Source organism: Tursiops truncatus, chromosome 12, assembly GCF_011762595.2.
Source record: "Tursiops truncatus isolate mTurTru1 chromosome 12, mTurTru1.mat.Y, whole genome shotgun sequence".
In the NCBI taxonomy this organism is placed as follows: Eukaryota; Metazoa; Chordata; class Mammalia; order Artiodactyla; family Delphinidae; genus Tursiops; species Tursiops truncatus.
In genome coordinates, this window is record NC_047045.1 from 21159526 (window position 1) to 21174363 (window position 14838).

The 14838-nt window shown below is 39.3% G+C and overlaps 2 protein-coding genes across 2 annotated transcripts in view; both read left to right on the forward strand.

Moving 5' to 3' along the window:
• The window catches only part of CFAP206 (cilia and flagella associated protein 206), a 33368-nt gene that overhangs the window by 16148 nt on the left and 2382 nt on the right, over positions 1–14838 (forward strand). The window contains exons 8-12 of the mRNA XM_073789416.1: positions 2851–2970; positions 4120–4318; positions 6439–6579; positions 9492–9685; positions 11642–11785. Coding sequence (XP_073645517.1) covers positions 2851–2970; positions 4120–4318; positions 6439–6579; positions 9492–9685; positions 11642–11785 — 798 coding nt within the window. The remainder of the gene's footprint in view (positions 1–2850; positions 2971–4119; positions 4319–6438; positions 6580–9491; positions 9686–11641; positions 11786–14838) is intronic.
• Positions 11695–14838, forward strand: part of SLC35A1 (solute carrier family 35 member A1) — a 41616-nt gene continuing 38472 nt past the window's right edge. Inside the window, exon 1 of the mRNA XM_073789420.1 lies at positions 11695–11785. Coding sequence (XP_073645521.1) covers positions 11755–11785 — 31 coding nt within the window. The 5' untranslated portion in view covers positions 11695–11754. The remainder of the gene's footprint in view (positions 11786–14838) is intronic.

Genomic DNA, 14838 nt, shown 5'->3' on the forward strand with positions numbered 1-14838 from the left:
GTGGCAACTACCAATCTGTTCTCTGTATCTATGAGCTCAGTTATTATTATTTTTTAAATTTTTATTTATTTATTTTATTTTTGGCTGTGTTGGGTCTTCGTTTCTGTGCAAGGGCTTTCTCTAGTTGCGGCAAGCGGGGGCCACTCTTCATCGCGGTGCGCGGGCCTCTCACTGTCGCGGCCTCTCTTGTTGCGGAGCACAAACTCCAGACGCGCAGGCTCAGTAGTTGTGGCACATGGGCTTAGTTGCTCCGCGGCATGTGGGATCTTCCCAGACCAGGGCTCGAACCCGTGTCCCCTGCATTGGCAGGCAGATTCTCAACCACTGCACCACCAGGGGAGCCCTATGAGCTCAGTTTTGTTTTTTTTAAGTTTCCACATATAGCAGTAAGGTCCTGTTGTGTATGGCACGGGGAATTATATTCAATGCCTTGTAATAACCTATAATGGAAAAGAACCTGAAAAACTTTTATATGTATGACTGAATCACTTTGCTATACATCAGAAGCTAACACAACATTGTAAATCAACTGTACTTCAATTAAAAAAAAAGATTCCAGGGACTTCCCTGGTGGTCCAGTGGTAAAGAATCCGCCTTGCAATGCAGGGGACACGGGTTCGATCCCTGGTCAGGGAACTAAGATCCCACATGCCACGGAGCAACTGAAGCCCCCATGCCACAACTACTGAGCCTGTGCGCCTTGACTAGAGAGCCCGTGTGCCACAAACGACAGAGCCCCCACACCCTGGAGCCCGCACACCACAACTACAGAGCCTACCCGCCCAGCCCGCGTGCCACAACTAGAGAAGAGAAAACCCGCACGCCACAATTAGAGAGAAGAGAGAAGACTGCACACCACAACAAAAGATCCCGCGTGCCTCAGCGAAGACCCCACGTGCCGCAACTAAGACCTGATGCAGCCAAAAATAAATAAAAAATAAATCTTTAAAAAAAGAATAAATAAAAATTTTAAGAAAGGTTCCACATATAAGTGAGATCATATGATATTTGTCTTTGTCTGACTTACTTCACTTAGTAAAATTCCTTCAAGTTTCACTGTTGTTGCTGCAAATGGCAGGACTCCTTGTAAATAATGCTGCAGTGAACATGGGGGCACATATATCTTCTTGAGTTAGTGTTTTTGTTTCCTTCAGACACATGCCCAGAAACGGAATTGTTGGGTGATGTGGTGGTTCTGTTTTTAATTTTTTGAGGAACCTCCCTACTTTTTCCATAGTGGCAGCACCAAAGTTACATTCCCACCAACAGTGCACGTGTGTTCCCTTTTTATCCCCACATCTTTGCCAACGCCTGTTATTTCTCGTCATTTTGATAGTAGCCATTCTGTCAGATGCGAAGTGATATCTCATTGTGGTTTTGATTTGCATTTTCCTGATGATTAGAGATGCTGAGCAATTTTTTGTGTACGTGTTGGCCTTCTGTATGTCTTCTTTGGAAAAATGTCCATGTAGAATTTTTAGTTGGAAAGTTCTTTTTGGTAAAATGTAAACAGGGATTGTTCTAGGACACTATCAGGAAAAATCAAGAAGTTCTGTGTGCCTAATCTGTGAATGGAGCCTGCAAGCATAGCTTAGGGGAGTAGGTCTGGAGTATCTTTACTTATAGTTTTGAAAGAAGTGTTATGTATTGAATGTAACTTTTACTTTGGAGAACATATGCAGAATTATTTCTGTTTCTTGTTGATTGTGTACAAATCTAAAGACTTTAAGGACTGCATTTTCATATTTGATTCCTAAAAGAAAACTAGCAATCAAGGGGAAAAACTCTGAGGGGCAGAGAAGAGACTTATTAGATAGGATAAACAATATGTAAATTATTATTATAAATTTTATTTTAAAGAAATAATGGGAGAATGAGGCAAGAGGAGGGGAGATGCTTAGAGTAGTATGGGTAAAATTGAAACAGGATGCACATTACATTGTGAATTAAAAAATTCATTAGTTGAAATACAATGATGATATCTGATATTTCTTATGAAGTAATAATTTTTTGTCATTTAAAAATAGTCTAGTAAAACATATAGTTAGGTTACAGATATCTGAGAATTCAAATGCAGTTTTTTTCTCTTCATGTAATTGTTACTCTTTAACACTGTGCTAATAACCCCATACCACTGCCATTTCTGGTCACATCTTAGGATAAGAGCCCTGGGCTCAGACGATCTGGTGTAGAACCATGATTCTGCCCCTCATTAGCTGTGTATTCTTGGGCAATTTACTTACCTTTCTGTACCTTGGTTTTCTTATTTGTACTTACCTCTTTTTGTACTTAACAAGTATTTAATATGGTGCTTAGCACATAATAAGAATAAATGTTAGTAATTATTTCAGGTTCAGCATTTAGCACCTTATTTTCAGATTGCTATGGTTGTATGAGAAATATATTGTTTTTCTTTCAATGCTGTGATTTTTAACATTTTCTGCATTCTTGAAAGCAATTTTTAAAAATCTGGGTATCAAAGTAGTTTTCAAAGGAATACCTCATGAATTTTATCTTTGAGGAATGGGAAAATAACAGTTCTAGAAAACTGTGTTAGAGGATCCACTGCTCGGGAATGCAATTATACTGAATATCGAAGAATACCTGTATACATTTGAGAAAAATTATAGCCATTGTATTTCAAAAGATTCATCCATTCAACAAATGTTTCTGGAGTGCCATCCACGTGCCAGTTCTGTTCTTCGTGTTGGGGATACCATGGAGAGCAGAATCCTTGCTCTTACTGAGCTTACTTTCAGGAGATGTGGGGAGCAGGTAGGGCTTAAAACATACATAATGTTTGTAGTAAAATTATAAAAATAATGAATGCCAATTATGTTGTCTTCACAGTCGGATATAATTACTTGTGCTCAAGAAGTGGAAATGATGATAAAGCAGTTAGGAGCCCAACTGGAACAATTACAATTTACTGTAAAATCAAAGACGGCTGTCCCAACATCACAAGTCTTTGTAAGCATTTGTCATCTACTTTGACCTTGTTTAAAAGTGAATGTACTTTTAAGTCCTATAAAGTTGGATCAGAAGTAATTTTAATTTTATTTAATTACTAAAAATATAATATTAGCTTTATATGAGGTGATCCTGTTGTTTTTGGTTATTTTGTAGTAATAATCATATAACCAGGATGTTATAAGTTGGCTTCCCTTGGTAGGCCATTGCTACTCAGCGGAGTGCAGATATATATTATAATAACCATAATAACAGTATTATCTGTGGCAGCAAAAATAATCCATAGTGCAGTGTTGAAAATGTTTTTACAGTAGCTGGTTAAGAAATTGCCTTCAGCACAGAGGTGATGTAACTTGTGACCTTTCTGAAAAGACAGGTAAAATCACTTTGTTTACCAGGCCTGCACTTATTCTGACTTTCTGATTATCTGTACCACCCTATGGGCAAATCTGGGAGCCCCAAAGAAGTACAAGATGTACGTGCAGTATTTTATAGAGCATTTTGAGTCTCTGATCATTTTCTGTAATCATTCCCAACATTTGACTTTAAAAGCCTGGAAACAAAAGGCTAAGTTGTTTCACTTATAAGTAGGGCCAGGGCCTGATTAATTTTTTATTTGTTGTGTAAGTCAGTGACCTTTAATATGAATAAAAAATACTTTATGTCACTGACACAAAATCTTTAACTTATAAGCTCACAAGAAATGGCCCAAAAAAAAAAAAAAAAAAGAAATGGCCCAAGATGTATCCCTAGACTTTCCAAGTTCTTTTGAATTGTAACTGAGCCAGATAAATCTAATTATAATGAGTCATATTTAGCTTTTTTTAAAAAAAGCTGTTTTCCCCTAGACCTTTTGAGGTGAAGCGTCCATGAATGTTTTTTAGGTGATCATGTGTATTTGGCTTTTTTGAGTAAACTATTACTGGCAATTATACCAAAATAAAATGCTTTGATATACAAGTTTATTTTCTCATAATTTATGAGTCCAATTTCTACTGAGATTCTGTCATCTAATTTCATGAGACTTTTACTTGTCTTACGGGAGAATTAATCTCTTTACAAACAAAAATTTGTACTTATTTTTAAGAGTAGAGTGATTTGTAATTTTATTAAACAGTGACATTTTGAAAATTTTTGTCTCTTCCTCAGCCCATCTTCATTGCCCTTTCCAATCTGTGGACTAGCTTTCAGGATGAAGCTGTTTTGATTAGCATCCTCAGTAATTTATCTACTCATCTTGAGCCATTTCTGGGGACTCATGAACTGTTCTTTCCTGAGAAAGTGATGCAAGCTCTTCTTGATGGAGTGCCTGTGAAAACTGATGCGTGTAGAATGAAAGAGCACATGGGTAACAGAAATCATGCATTATTTCCTCTTCCTCTTAAAATTACCTCTAGAATAAACTCACTCTTTTGTTTTAAAAGTTTCAGGTGTATCTTTCTGATAAAGTTTTGAATATCTTTCTTGATTGTAAGACTGCTAATGTTCATTATAGAGAATATGGAAAACAGAAAATATATAAACTGAAGAGTTTGCTATCCAGCAATAACCATTCCTAGTGTTATTGTTAGTGTTTTGGTTAACAATGATTTCCTGTGCTTATAGGTTTCTATTGTAGTCTTAGTGATTTTATTATCGGTTTGTAGTAGAAAAGGATATTAATCCTTGCTATATTTGTTGCAAACAAAGCTCCATTTCTTTGGAATGCTATTTGCCAATGCTATTTGCCAACCCCAGATTCAGGTTGAAATTTATAAATCAATAAATGTTATCCCTATAAAATTGAGCTTATTTTAGGGCCTTTAAGAGATGCGTTGATTCTTATAGAAAGGCTGTCTTTATCAATAAACTTCCTTTTACTTGTTTAGTCCCTGCTGTCTTATTAAAGACAACTCAAAATTCATGAGAAATGTCAAAATAGAGTCTGGGATTTGAATTGTTGCCTAAAAAGAAAGTTTATCCAGAAAGTGAAATTAGATCATTGACTCTCCAAATTTCCTTTTCACATTCTGGTTGTGTAAAGGCAAAAAATAACCCAGTGGCAGGGAAGGAATAAAGATGCAGATGTAGAGAACGGACTTGAGGACATGGGGGTGGGGGGAGGGGGAGGGGGAAGCTGGGACGAAGTGAGAGAATGGCATGGACATATATACACTACCAAATGTAAAATAGATAGCTAGTGGGAAGCAGCTGCATAGCACAGGGAGATCAGCTCGGTGCTTTGTGACCACCTAGAGGGGTGGGATAGGGAGGGTGGGAGGGAGATGCAAGAGGGAGAGGATATGGGGATATATGTATACATATAGCTGATTCAATTTGTTGTACAACAGAAACAAACACAACTTAGTAAAGCAATTATACCCCAATAAAGATGTGAAAAAAAAAAACGTAGCGGTAATTTGCATTCTTAAATTATTAGAATACATAAAATCTGAAAATGAAATCAGAGAGACTCAAAAACATCCTTCCAGTTAGTTTTTCCTACTTTTTTCATTTTGTTAAAACAGCATATCTGTGCAAATACTAAATGAAACTGAAAAATTAAAGTCACTTCAGCAGTAGATATTAAACTCAACTATATTGGCAAGACGTGCCATTTCCTACTATAAGTCAAACGTTTTTATTCACTAGAACACAGTTTATCAAGTTACTGCTCCAGGGAATTGGGAGACCCAATGTTCTTTTTTTTTTTTTGGAAGAGCTTTTTGTTTTTTTTACATCTTTATTGGAGTACAATTGCTTTACAATGGTGTGTTTGTTTCTGCTTTATAACAAAGTGAATCAGTTATACATATGTTCCCATATCTCTTCCCTCTTGCGTCTCCCTCCCTCCCACCCTCCCTATCCCACCCCTCCAGGCGGTCACAAAGCACCGAGCTGATCTCCCTGTGCTATGCGGCTGCTTCCCACTAGCTATCCTCACCACATCTCATCACCGTTTGAGGCGTTCAGGCATATCAGGAAAAAAGAGTGAAGAAGGTCTGTTTTCTCCAAAGTATGCATTTACTTCCAGCTGTAGCCACGGGGTCACTTGTAGTGTCTGCTGTTTGGATACAGAGCCAGAAACAGAAGTGTAGGTCGCACTGCAAAAGTAAGAACCTCGGGGATCAATGTTTTATTAATTCGCGTTTTTATTTGCGTAAAAAAAATCGGCAAAACTAGGAAGACTTTTTAGAAGTGTGAAGAATAGAAAAGTATATCCTCTGTTACCAAAATTACTAAGAGATGTTTCCTTGACTCTTTCTGCTCAGAACATTCTCAGTTGTTTAAAGAACTGACAGTCCTAGTATATAAGCATCATATTCAAAGTATTTTGCCACCTCGCATATTATTAAGAGCTACACTGTCTTGAATGAAGTTAATTCATCTCTGTTTTAGTCACATAGTAGCCGGTCTCTTCTGCTCGTTTCCTGGGTGGTTTACTCTTCCCACTGAATGTGGTTTTTCTTGTGCTCCTTTTCATTTTAGAAGAGAGAGTAAATCTGGCAGATTTCAGAAAACTAGAATGGCTTTTCCCAGAAACAACAGCCAATTTTGATAAATTGTTGATTCAGTATCGAGGATTTTGTGCTTACACATTTGCTACAACAGATGGTCTTCTTCTTCCAGGTATATCATTGGAAATAATACTGTCCTCCCTTCTCCAATTTTTTCTTTAAATGATGTGTCCTCATTGTCACTCACTCACTCACTTTGTAAAATTTTATGGACTCTAATGGTGAACTAGGAAAGGAGCTACAAAGATGACCTAAATGCAATATTTATCTTTGAAGTGCTCGCATAGCCCGATAGACTGACATAAACAAGAAATTACAATACAAGCGATAAGTGATGGAATGTGTATATAATGAAATATGGATGCTACAGCATCATAAAAGGGGGATGACTCATATGTCGATGAAGGATTTCAGGACTGTTATGTGGCATTCCTAAAATAGATCATCTTCCAAAGTGATTACTTGAAAGTGCAACAGTTTGACTGATATGTTTATTAAACAATATTCTTTGTCACTTTATGGTTATATTCCGTTAACATAGATCAGGATTTCTGTATAAGGACATGGCCAGTATTTTATCAAGTACAATTTTTTATGATGTATATATTACTAGAACTTCTCTAAAGAGAAAATCAGAAATTGAGATGAAATAAATTATTATCCAAAAAGTACCATGTGAATTGGTAATAGAATTATTACAAAGAATTATTGGGATTGTGTGTATACAGGCTAGAGAACATACACACTGACTCATTTTTTTTTTATGGTAGAGATTTTTTCATTATGCGAGTAATAAAAGGTTTACCTTGGGAGAACTGAGAGAATAGTATTCTGAGGTCCTGTGAGGGTCACTGACAGGAGAAAACAATCAAGAGCCGTGAAGAAGTAAAAAGCAATAGAATGGAGATGATTTCTTTCTCCCCTTCTCTTTTTTTTTCCTTCCCTTCGCTCCCCCCCACCCCAAATCTCTCTCTCTCTGCCTCCACAAATAAGAAGGGAAGGGAGTCATGAGAGACACAAACACAGAAACATGGATGTGGGGTGACACAGAGGTAGCATGATGTGGTTGGAAAAGCTATGGGCCAAGATTGGGAGAGCCTGGTTTATTTTTCTTTTTTAATATTTATTTATTGTTTATTTTTGGCTGTGCTGGGTCTTAGTTGCGGCATGCGGGATCTTAGTTGCGGCATGCGGAATCTTTTTTTTTTTCGTTGTGGCACGTGGGCTTCTTAGTTGTGCATGCGAACTCTTAGTTGCAGCACACATGTAGGATCTAGTTCCCTGGCCAGGGATGAACCCCGGGCGCCCTGCACTGGGAGTGCGGAGTCTGAACTGCTGGACCACCAGGGAAGTCCTGGGAGAGCCTGGGTTCTACTCCCCGTTGTTCCATTAGTAAACAGAGTAACTTTCAGCAAATCTCTTGTCTTTTGTGGACCTCAGCTTCCACGTCAGGAAAAGAAGGACCAACTAGGAGGTCTGTTTGGTCCCTTCCAGCTCCTACCAACTATGATTCTAAGAAAGGGGGAGAAAGAGAAAAAAAGTAGAAGGGCTTGAGGGGCTTTGCGTTTAGAATCCTCTCAGAATCAGCTAGCCTGGAGACTTTATTTCTACGTGCTACAATATTTCCTGGGCACCAGCCACCTGCACTGCCTCGGAGGAATCCCGTGAGAGTCCCTCCTTCCTCGGAACTGCAGGCCACAGGGCTTGAGTCCCCGGGTAATGCTGGGGCTTACCAGGCAGGGTCCTTTTCAGAGGACATCACTGACTTTACTGCTCACCTCTCGTTCCCTTGTGCACTGCTCTAGCCCCACTGACCTTCTTGCTGTTCTCGAACATTCCGAGCTCATTTTCACCTCGAATCTTTTGCACTTGCTATTCCCTCTACTTGGACAGCTCTATTCCCCCACAGCTACATATCTTGCTCCCTCATCTTATTCAGCCTTCTCTGATCACCCAACTTAAAATGTCAATCTCGCCCTTCTTCCTTTTACTATGTGTTTAACCTGCTTTGCTCACTTGTTTTCTGTAGCACTGATCACTCTCTGGGCTATGGTATATTGATTCATTTCTTTTCTCTGTATCCTCAGTGCCAAGAACAGGGTCAGTAAATATTCGTTGAATAAGTGAAAGAATAAATAAATAAGACAGTGTTACCGTTTCCTATATAATTCCCACAAACTGTGGATACTTATAACCCATATTTTATGTAGTATCTTTTCATAGTGGGAGATACTTTCTAACATGCAAATGTACATTTTGGAACAGATGTTTCATTTTTGTAGTTCTTACAGAATTATTTTAAAAACTGTGCTTCTAGTAGTTAGTTTAGTTTAAGGAGATTTGAAAAACCTGCTAGATGATTAAGTGGCTTCTCATTAAAGATTTTTAAACAACTTATATCTGGATAGTGAAATATTTTTAGACAAAATCATAATTTAAAATTTAAAAATATGGGATTTCCTGGTGGTCCAGTGGTTAAGATTCCATGCTCCCAGTGCAGGGGGCACAGGTTTGATCCCTGGTCGGGGAACTAAGATCCTGCATGCTGCATGGTGTGGCCAAAAAATAAAATAAAATAAAATAATTAAAAATGTATAAAATAAATTTCATTTGAATTTTATGTAAAATATAATTTAACAAAATATAACTTAAAATTGCTAGTTGTAACATTTTAGCTAATAAAGACATAAGTGATATGTTAAAAATAGAGTGTATAGGGAATGGTTCTACGAATGTATTATAAACATAGAATCAGTATTTCATATCTTTTTTTAACAATTTATTTATTTATTTATTTGGTTGCACCAGGTCTTAGTTGCGGCAGGTGGGCTCCTTAGTTGCGGCTCCAGGGCTCCTTAGTTTTGGCATGCAAACTCTTAGTTGTGGCATGCATGCGGGATCTAGTTCCCCAACCAGGGACCAAACCCAGGCCCCCTGCATTGGGAGCACAGAGTCTTATCCACTGCGCCACCAGGGAAGTCTCAGTATTTCATATCGAATTCAATTCCTTTTCTTAATTTTCAGGAAATCCAGCAATTGGAATTTTGAAACATAAAGAAAAGTATTACACTTTCAATACCAGAGATGCTGCATATTCATTTGCAGAAAATCCTGAAAATTACATTGATAAAATTAGAGAAAAAGCCAAAAAAAATGCAGAATTGATTCAGCTACTGGAACTTCATCAACAGTTTGAAACCCTTATTCCAAATTCTCAGGTAAGCAGGGTTGGCATTTTAAGAATTCATGACATTTAAAAGTGTAGTTAATAAAAAAAAGTTACGTTTTGCTGTAGAATGGTCCCCCAAGTCCAGGCAAGAGACAGGGTCAGAATGAGGGCCTTTACAGGTTATCTGAAAGGGGTTCACATCTGAAGATGGAAACTAAGGAAATCCACAAAAAATAAATGAAAACAGGACAAGGAGTTAAATTGATGAATTAGACTGGAAAAATCTGAGAGAGCAAGACTACATTTAGATAAATAATTGGAACTACAGTATTTCCTTATCTAAAATGGAAGGAGCTTAGCACAAATAACATAGGTGGTAACTTAGGCTCAGAACTGTAAAATAATTTAACAGGTTTAAATTGCAGTAGTCTGAAAGGCCACAAAATGGATCTGAAGGTGTGTTTCTGTGTGTGTGTGTGTGTGCCGATTCCTTAATTCATTCAGCAGACACTTACTGAGCCGCTTGCTGTGCACCAGGCATGATTCTGGGCACAGTGAACAAAGCAGGTAGCAACCCCTGCCTGCACGGGGCTCACATTCTACCACTGTGTATCCTTGTTTCCTTCCTCTTTGTCTCTCATTTGTACTGTTCACATTTTAATTGCTCTTTCTGTCATCCTCTCTTGTTTAATTTACCTCTTTTAAACTCACTAAACTAAAACCCCACAATACATGGTTTATAAATGGTTTGTGTTTGTTATATTTATCAACATTTTGACAGTGAAGCAGGTGGGTGTGGATACGACTGACCAGGTTGGCAGGGATCCCAGCAGTGACTGGTAAGAGGACGATGGGGCTGGTGACAGTGAGGAACAGAGGATGGTCTGAACACTTGGGCAAGAAGACTGACATCCAGCCAAGGACAACTAGGTCAGAAGGGGGCAGCTGTTGGCACTCTTGTTCTCATACCACACTGCCAGTCTGTTGATGTGATGCTCCAGCTGCCCTTTTAAGATAGCACAAAGACAATGAAAGGCTAGAAGCAGATAACCAGGAAGGTGTGCTGTGTGTAGATACTTGTCTATTAAAGAACAGTTTTCCTCTACATATCTGGTCTTGTTTTTCCCTTTCTGTGTACTTAATCCTGTGTAATTAATCCTTCACTGACCTTTAATACCTATGGAAGTGAGTATTCTTTCTTCATATTTCAATGCTGTATTCATTATTTTTTCTTGCCATTTACTTGCATAATATTGTAAATTATCTTTTCAGCATCTTTTTACCTACCTAAGTATATCATAAGATCATTTTGAAGGCAAAAATTATATCTTACGCTCAATGGTAGGCGTTCAGTAATCATCTGTTTCTTGATTTGGGGAAAGAAGTTCATCTCTTGCCCCTCCTCTTTACTAGGACTTGAGTTTCTTAAACCTCTGCCACCCGCTCTAGCAACTTCATTTCCAGCATAATCATAACTTGTTTCGCCTGGAATCACTGAATACTTAATATTTTAATAGTGAGCTTCTGGGTGCTTTGGCAGAAAGGTGAATATATTCCACTAAAAGAGATAATAATCTGCTGTGTATGCAGAGCTTGAGTTTAAGATATCTTCTAAAGTTGTTCTGATACTTTAAACAAATGTGATGTATACCTAATCTTTAATAGCTATCCTAAACTTTTGTCCATTTCCAGTAAGGTATTCACTTATGCTCCCCACTGTGAACATTGGAGAGGGACATTTGACTTGGGATGAGTGATGTTAGGTTTTCTCCTTCCAAAATACACCTCTTACATTAAGTTCAAAAAATCAGGCACAAATTCCTAATGCCTGGGAAAGTAATTACATTTGGCTCGCTAATTATGAACTTTTTAAATTTTGCTGGTATTTACAAGTATGTTTCATGTTGTTTTCCTAATATTTTGTCAATTTTAGCTAAATATTTCAGTTATCTGTAAATAATGTTTATTTTTTACAAATATTAATTACAAAACTCCACTTCTTTAGATGAAAGAGGTTGACAAACATTATATAAAACCAATTGCAAAGTGTGAAAGTAGCACACAGACGGATACACATTTATTGCCACCAACAATTGTGAGATCATATGAGTGGAATGAATGGGAATTAAGAAGAAAAGCTATAAAATTGGTTTGTAACAATATTTTCTAAAATTATTTATAGGTTGGGGAATTTTAATATGTTGTTACTCATAGAGTTGGTAAGCTAAATTATTTATATAAAATAGTGAGTTGTACACAGTTTTTTTGCTAAAATAAAAATAATTATTATAATTTATAATTTTCCAGCTTTACATTGTAAGATTATCTTCTAGGTTTTTTTTTTTAATTAGTTTATTTATTTATTTTTGGCTGCATTTGGTCTTTGTTGCTGCGCGTGGGCTTTCTCTAGTTGCAGCGAGCGGGGCCCACTCTTTGTTACAGTGCAAGGGCTTCTCATTGTGGTGGCTTCTCCTGTTGCGGAGCACGGTCTCTAGGCATGTGGGCTTCAGTAGTTGTGGCACACGGACTCAGTAGTTGTGGCACGTGGGCTCAGTAGTTGTGGCGCACGGGCTTAGTTGCTCCGAGACATGTGGGAATCTTCCCGAACCAGGGATCGAACCCGTGTACCCTGCATTGGCAGGTGGATTCTTAACCACTGCGCCACCAGGGAAGTCCCTATCTTCTAGTTTTAAGCATATATAGAAATACAGAAGCATGAAACTGCTCTCAAATTATATCAGCCAGTAACTAGAACAATGATAGTTGCTATCTTTCTATCTCCTTTTCTCAGTCTCTACTCTGTCTCTCTACTGATGTATATAATAGTTTTAATTAATTGTGCTCACCTATAAGGTACTAGTATTTGAAGCCCTGCAGCTGCCTCTAATCATTTGAAGCCCTGCAGCTTCCTCTAAGCATTTGAAGCCCTGCAGCTTCCTCTAAGCATTTGAAGCATACCCTTCTCTTTCTTGGACTTTTTTTTGAGGAGCAGAATGTTACTGCTGTTATAGCACAGATACAGTCCCCTCTTATTGTCAACTTGTTCTCTCCAGACGTCTCACTTGTCCTTCTGATTCGCAGTCATCTTAATCACAGTAGGTACCTACCCTTGAAGCCTTCTTTGAAACTCTCATCCCTATCTGACTCAGTGGAATTTCCCCCCACTCTTCCTTTTGATAGTATCTGGTCATTTTAAACAACAAATATTTATAGTGTGAAGGAACAAGCTCTTTTTATAACTGTAGCCTTTTCTCAGTGTATTTTATCCAGCTCTTTAATGGAAATCAGGTGTGGAAATAAAGGAAGACTACTCAAATGAGAACAGAGGCTATTTATTCGAAGCTTGCTATATCAAGGGAGCCAGTCACCATCACTTGTGTTTGGCGGAGACTCAAAGTTGGGGAGAGGAGTGAGAAAGTTTTATAGTGAAAAAGGGGAAGGCTTCAGGTATTCCTCTGATTGGAGGATGTTGACAGGGGAAACTGGAGGCGGGCTAACTAGCAGCGGGCAATGGGGGGGGTATCTTTTGTGATTGGTTTAGTGAGCATATTTGGCTTTCTCTAGTTGGTCCAGAGATGGAAGGGGAGACAGCAGGAAAAAAAAAAAAAATAGGGCTGTTCTGCTCTTCTGAGCTGATTGCTACAGCTACCGAGGTTGTGGTTTGGCTTCCAAGACTGGTTGCTGCAGAGGTTTGGGTTCGAGTTCTGTTATCATATAAGGTCCAGCCTAGGTCCGTTTGTATATTCAGTCTCTCTTTTCACTAACCACATTATTTCCCTTGCCACCCTCTCTGGTGGCAGCTTTTCAGTCCCCTGATTTCTCAGGATGACGAAGGTTCAGCTTCCTGGAATATTTTCCAGATCAGCGGTCCCCAACCTTTTTGGCACCAGGGACCAGTTTCGTGGAAGACAGTTTTTCCACGGGGGACGTGGGGGATGGCTCAGGTGGTGATGGGAGCGATGGGGGCGATGGGAGCGATGGGGAGCGATGGGGGCGATGGGGAGGGATGGGGAGCGACAGGGGTGATGGGGGAGATGGGGGCAATGGGGAGCGATGGGGGCGATGGGGAGCGATGGGGAGCGATGGGGGGCGATGGGGAGCGATGGGGACAATGGGGAGCGATGGGGGCAATGGGGAGGGATAGGGGACGATGGGGGGCGATGGGGAGCGATGGGAGCGATGGGGGGCAGCAGATGAAGCTTCGTTCGCTCGCCTGCCGCTCACCTCCTGCTGTGCGGCCCGGGTCCTAACAGGCTGCGGACCGGTACTGGTCCTCGGCCCAGGGGTTGGGGACCCCTGTTCCGGATCATTGTTCCATTAACATTCTTACCATTTACTCTTCTGTAGTTCATGAAGCTCCCATTCCCTGCATTCTTTTCTGTTATCAATACTAGACTCACTTGAGCTCATCAGATGTATACTGGGTAACGTATATATATCCTACCACCTTGTTCTTCAGGAACTAATTGTCTAGCAAGTGACATTGATACACTAAAAATATTTTAGTATCTCTTGGTAAGTGGTATAACAGAAGTGAAATAAAAATTCTACTCCATTGACTTAGGTGACATTTTAAGTTGGTCTTGAGATACACATAGACAAAGGAGAAGAGAGGAGTGATGGTTGGACAGGATATGGGAGGTATAGGTGGCAGATTAGCTCTGGCCTGGAAATGTTAAGAGAATGCGGTGTTCAATGGGGCTGAACCTCATACTGACTGGACCCCCCTGTCTTCTCACTCCTCGACTTCATTCTTCTTCCCACCTTAGATGGAATTATCCCCTAGAATTGCAGCATGTTGAATGCCAGCTCCCCATGTATTACCAACATGACCTGTTGATAAGACAAAGCTGAGTATATGGCTTAGAGCTGTAACTGAAACCACCCCTTCAGCAGAGCTTTGCAATGTCTCAGAGGGGGAACAGCAAGGTCAGGATTTATTGAGACTTTGAAGTTTGGTTGAAGGCAGGTCTTTTGATGCCTGGGCTCAGTCAGGGGATGTGTTGGGGGCCTGAACTGGGTTGTAAAGATTATGAAAAAGCAGTCCAGGATTGATGGGAATAGCAAGGTGAATCTTCAGGCAAGGAACGCAGAGTCTTAGGGCTGCTTCTGTGTGTTAATGCTTACCACTGAAGAGTCATGCATCTTTCAGAACATGCATCATGTTCTGTAATGAACAATCAAGTTATTTGCTTTGGCAAG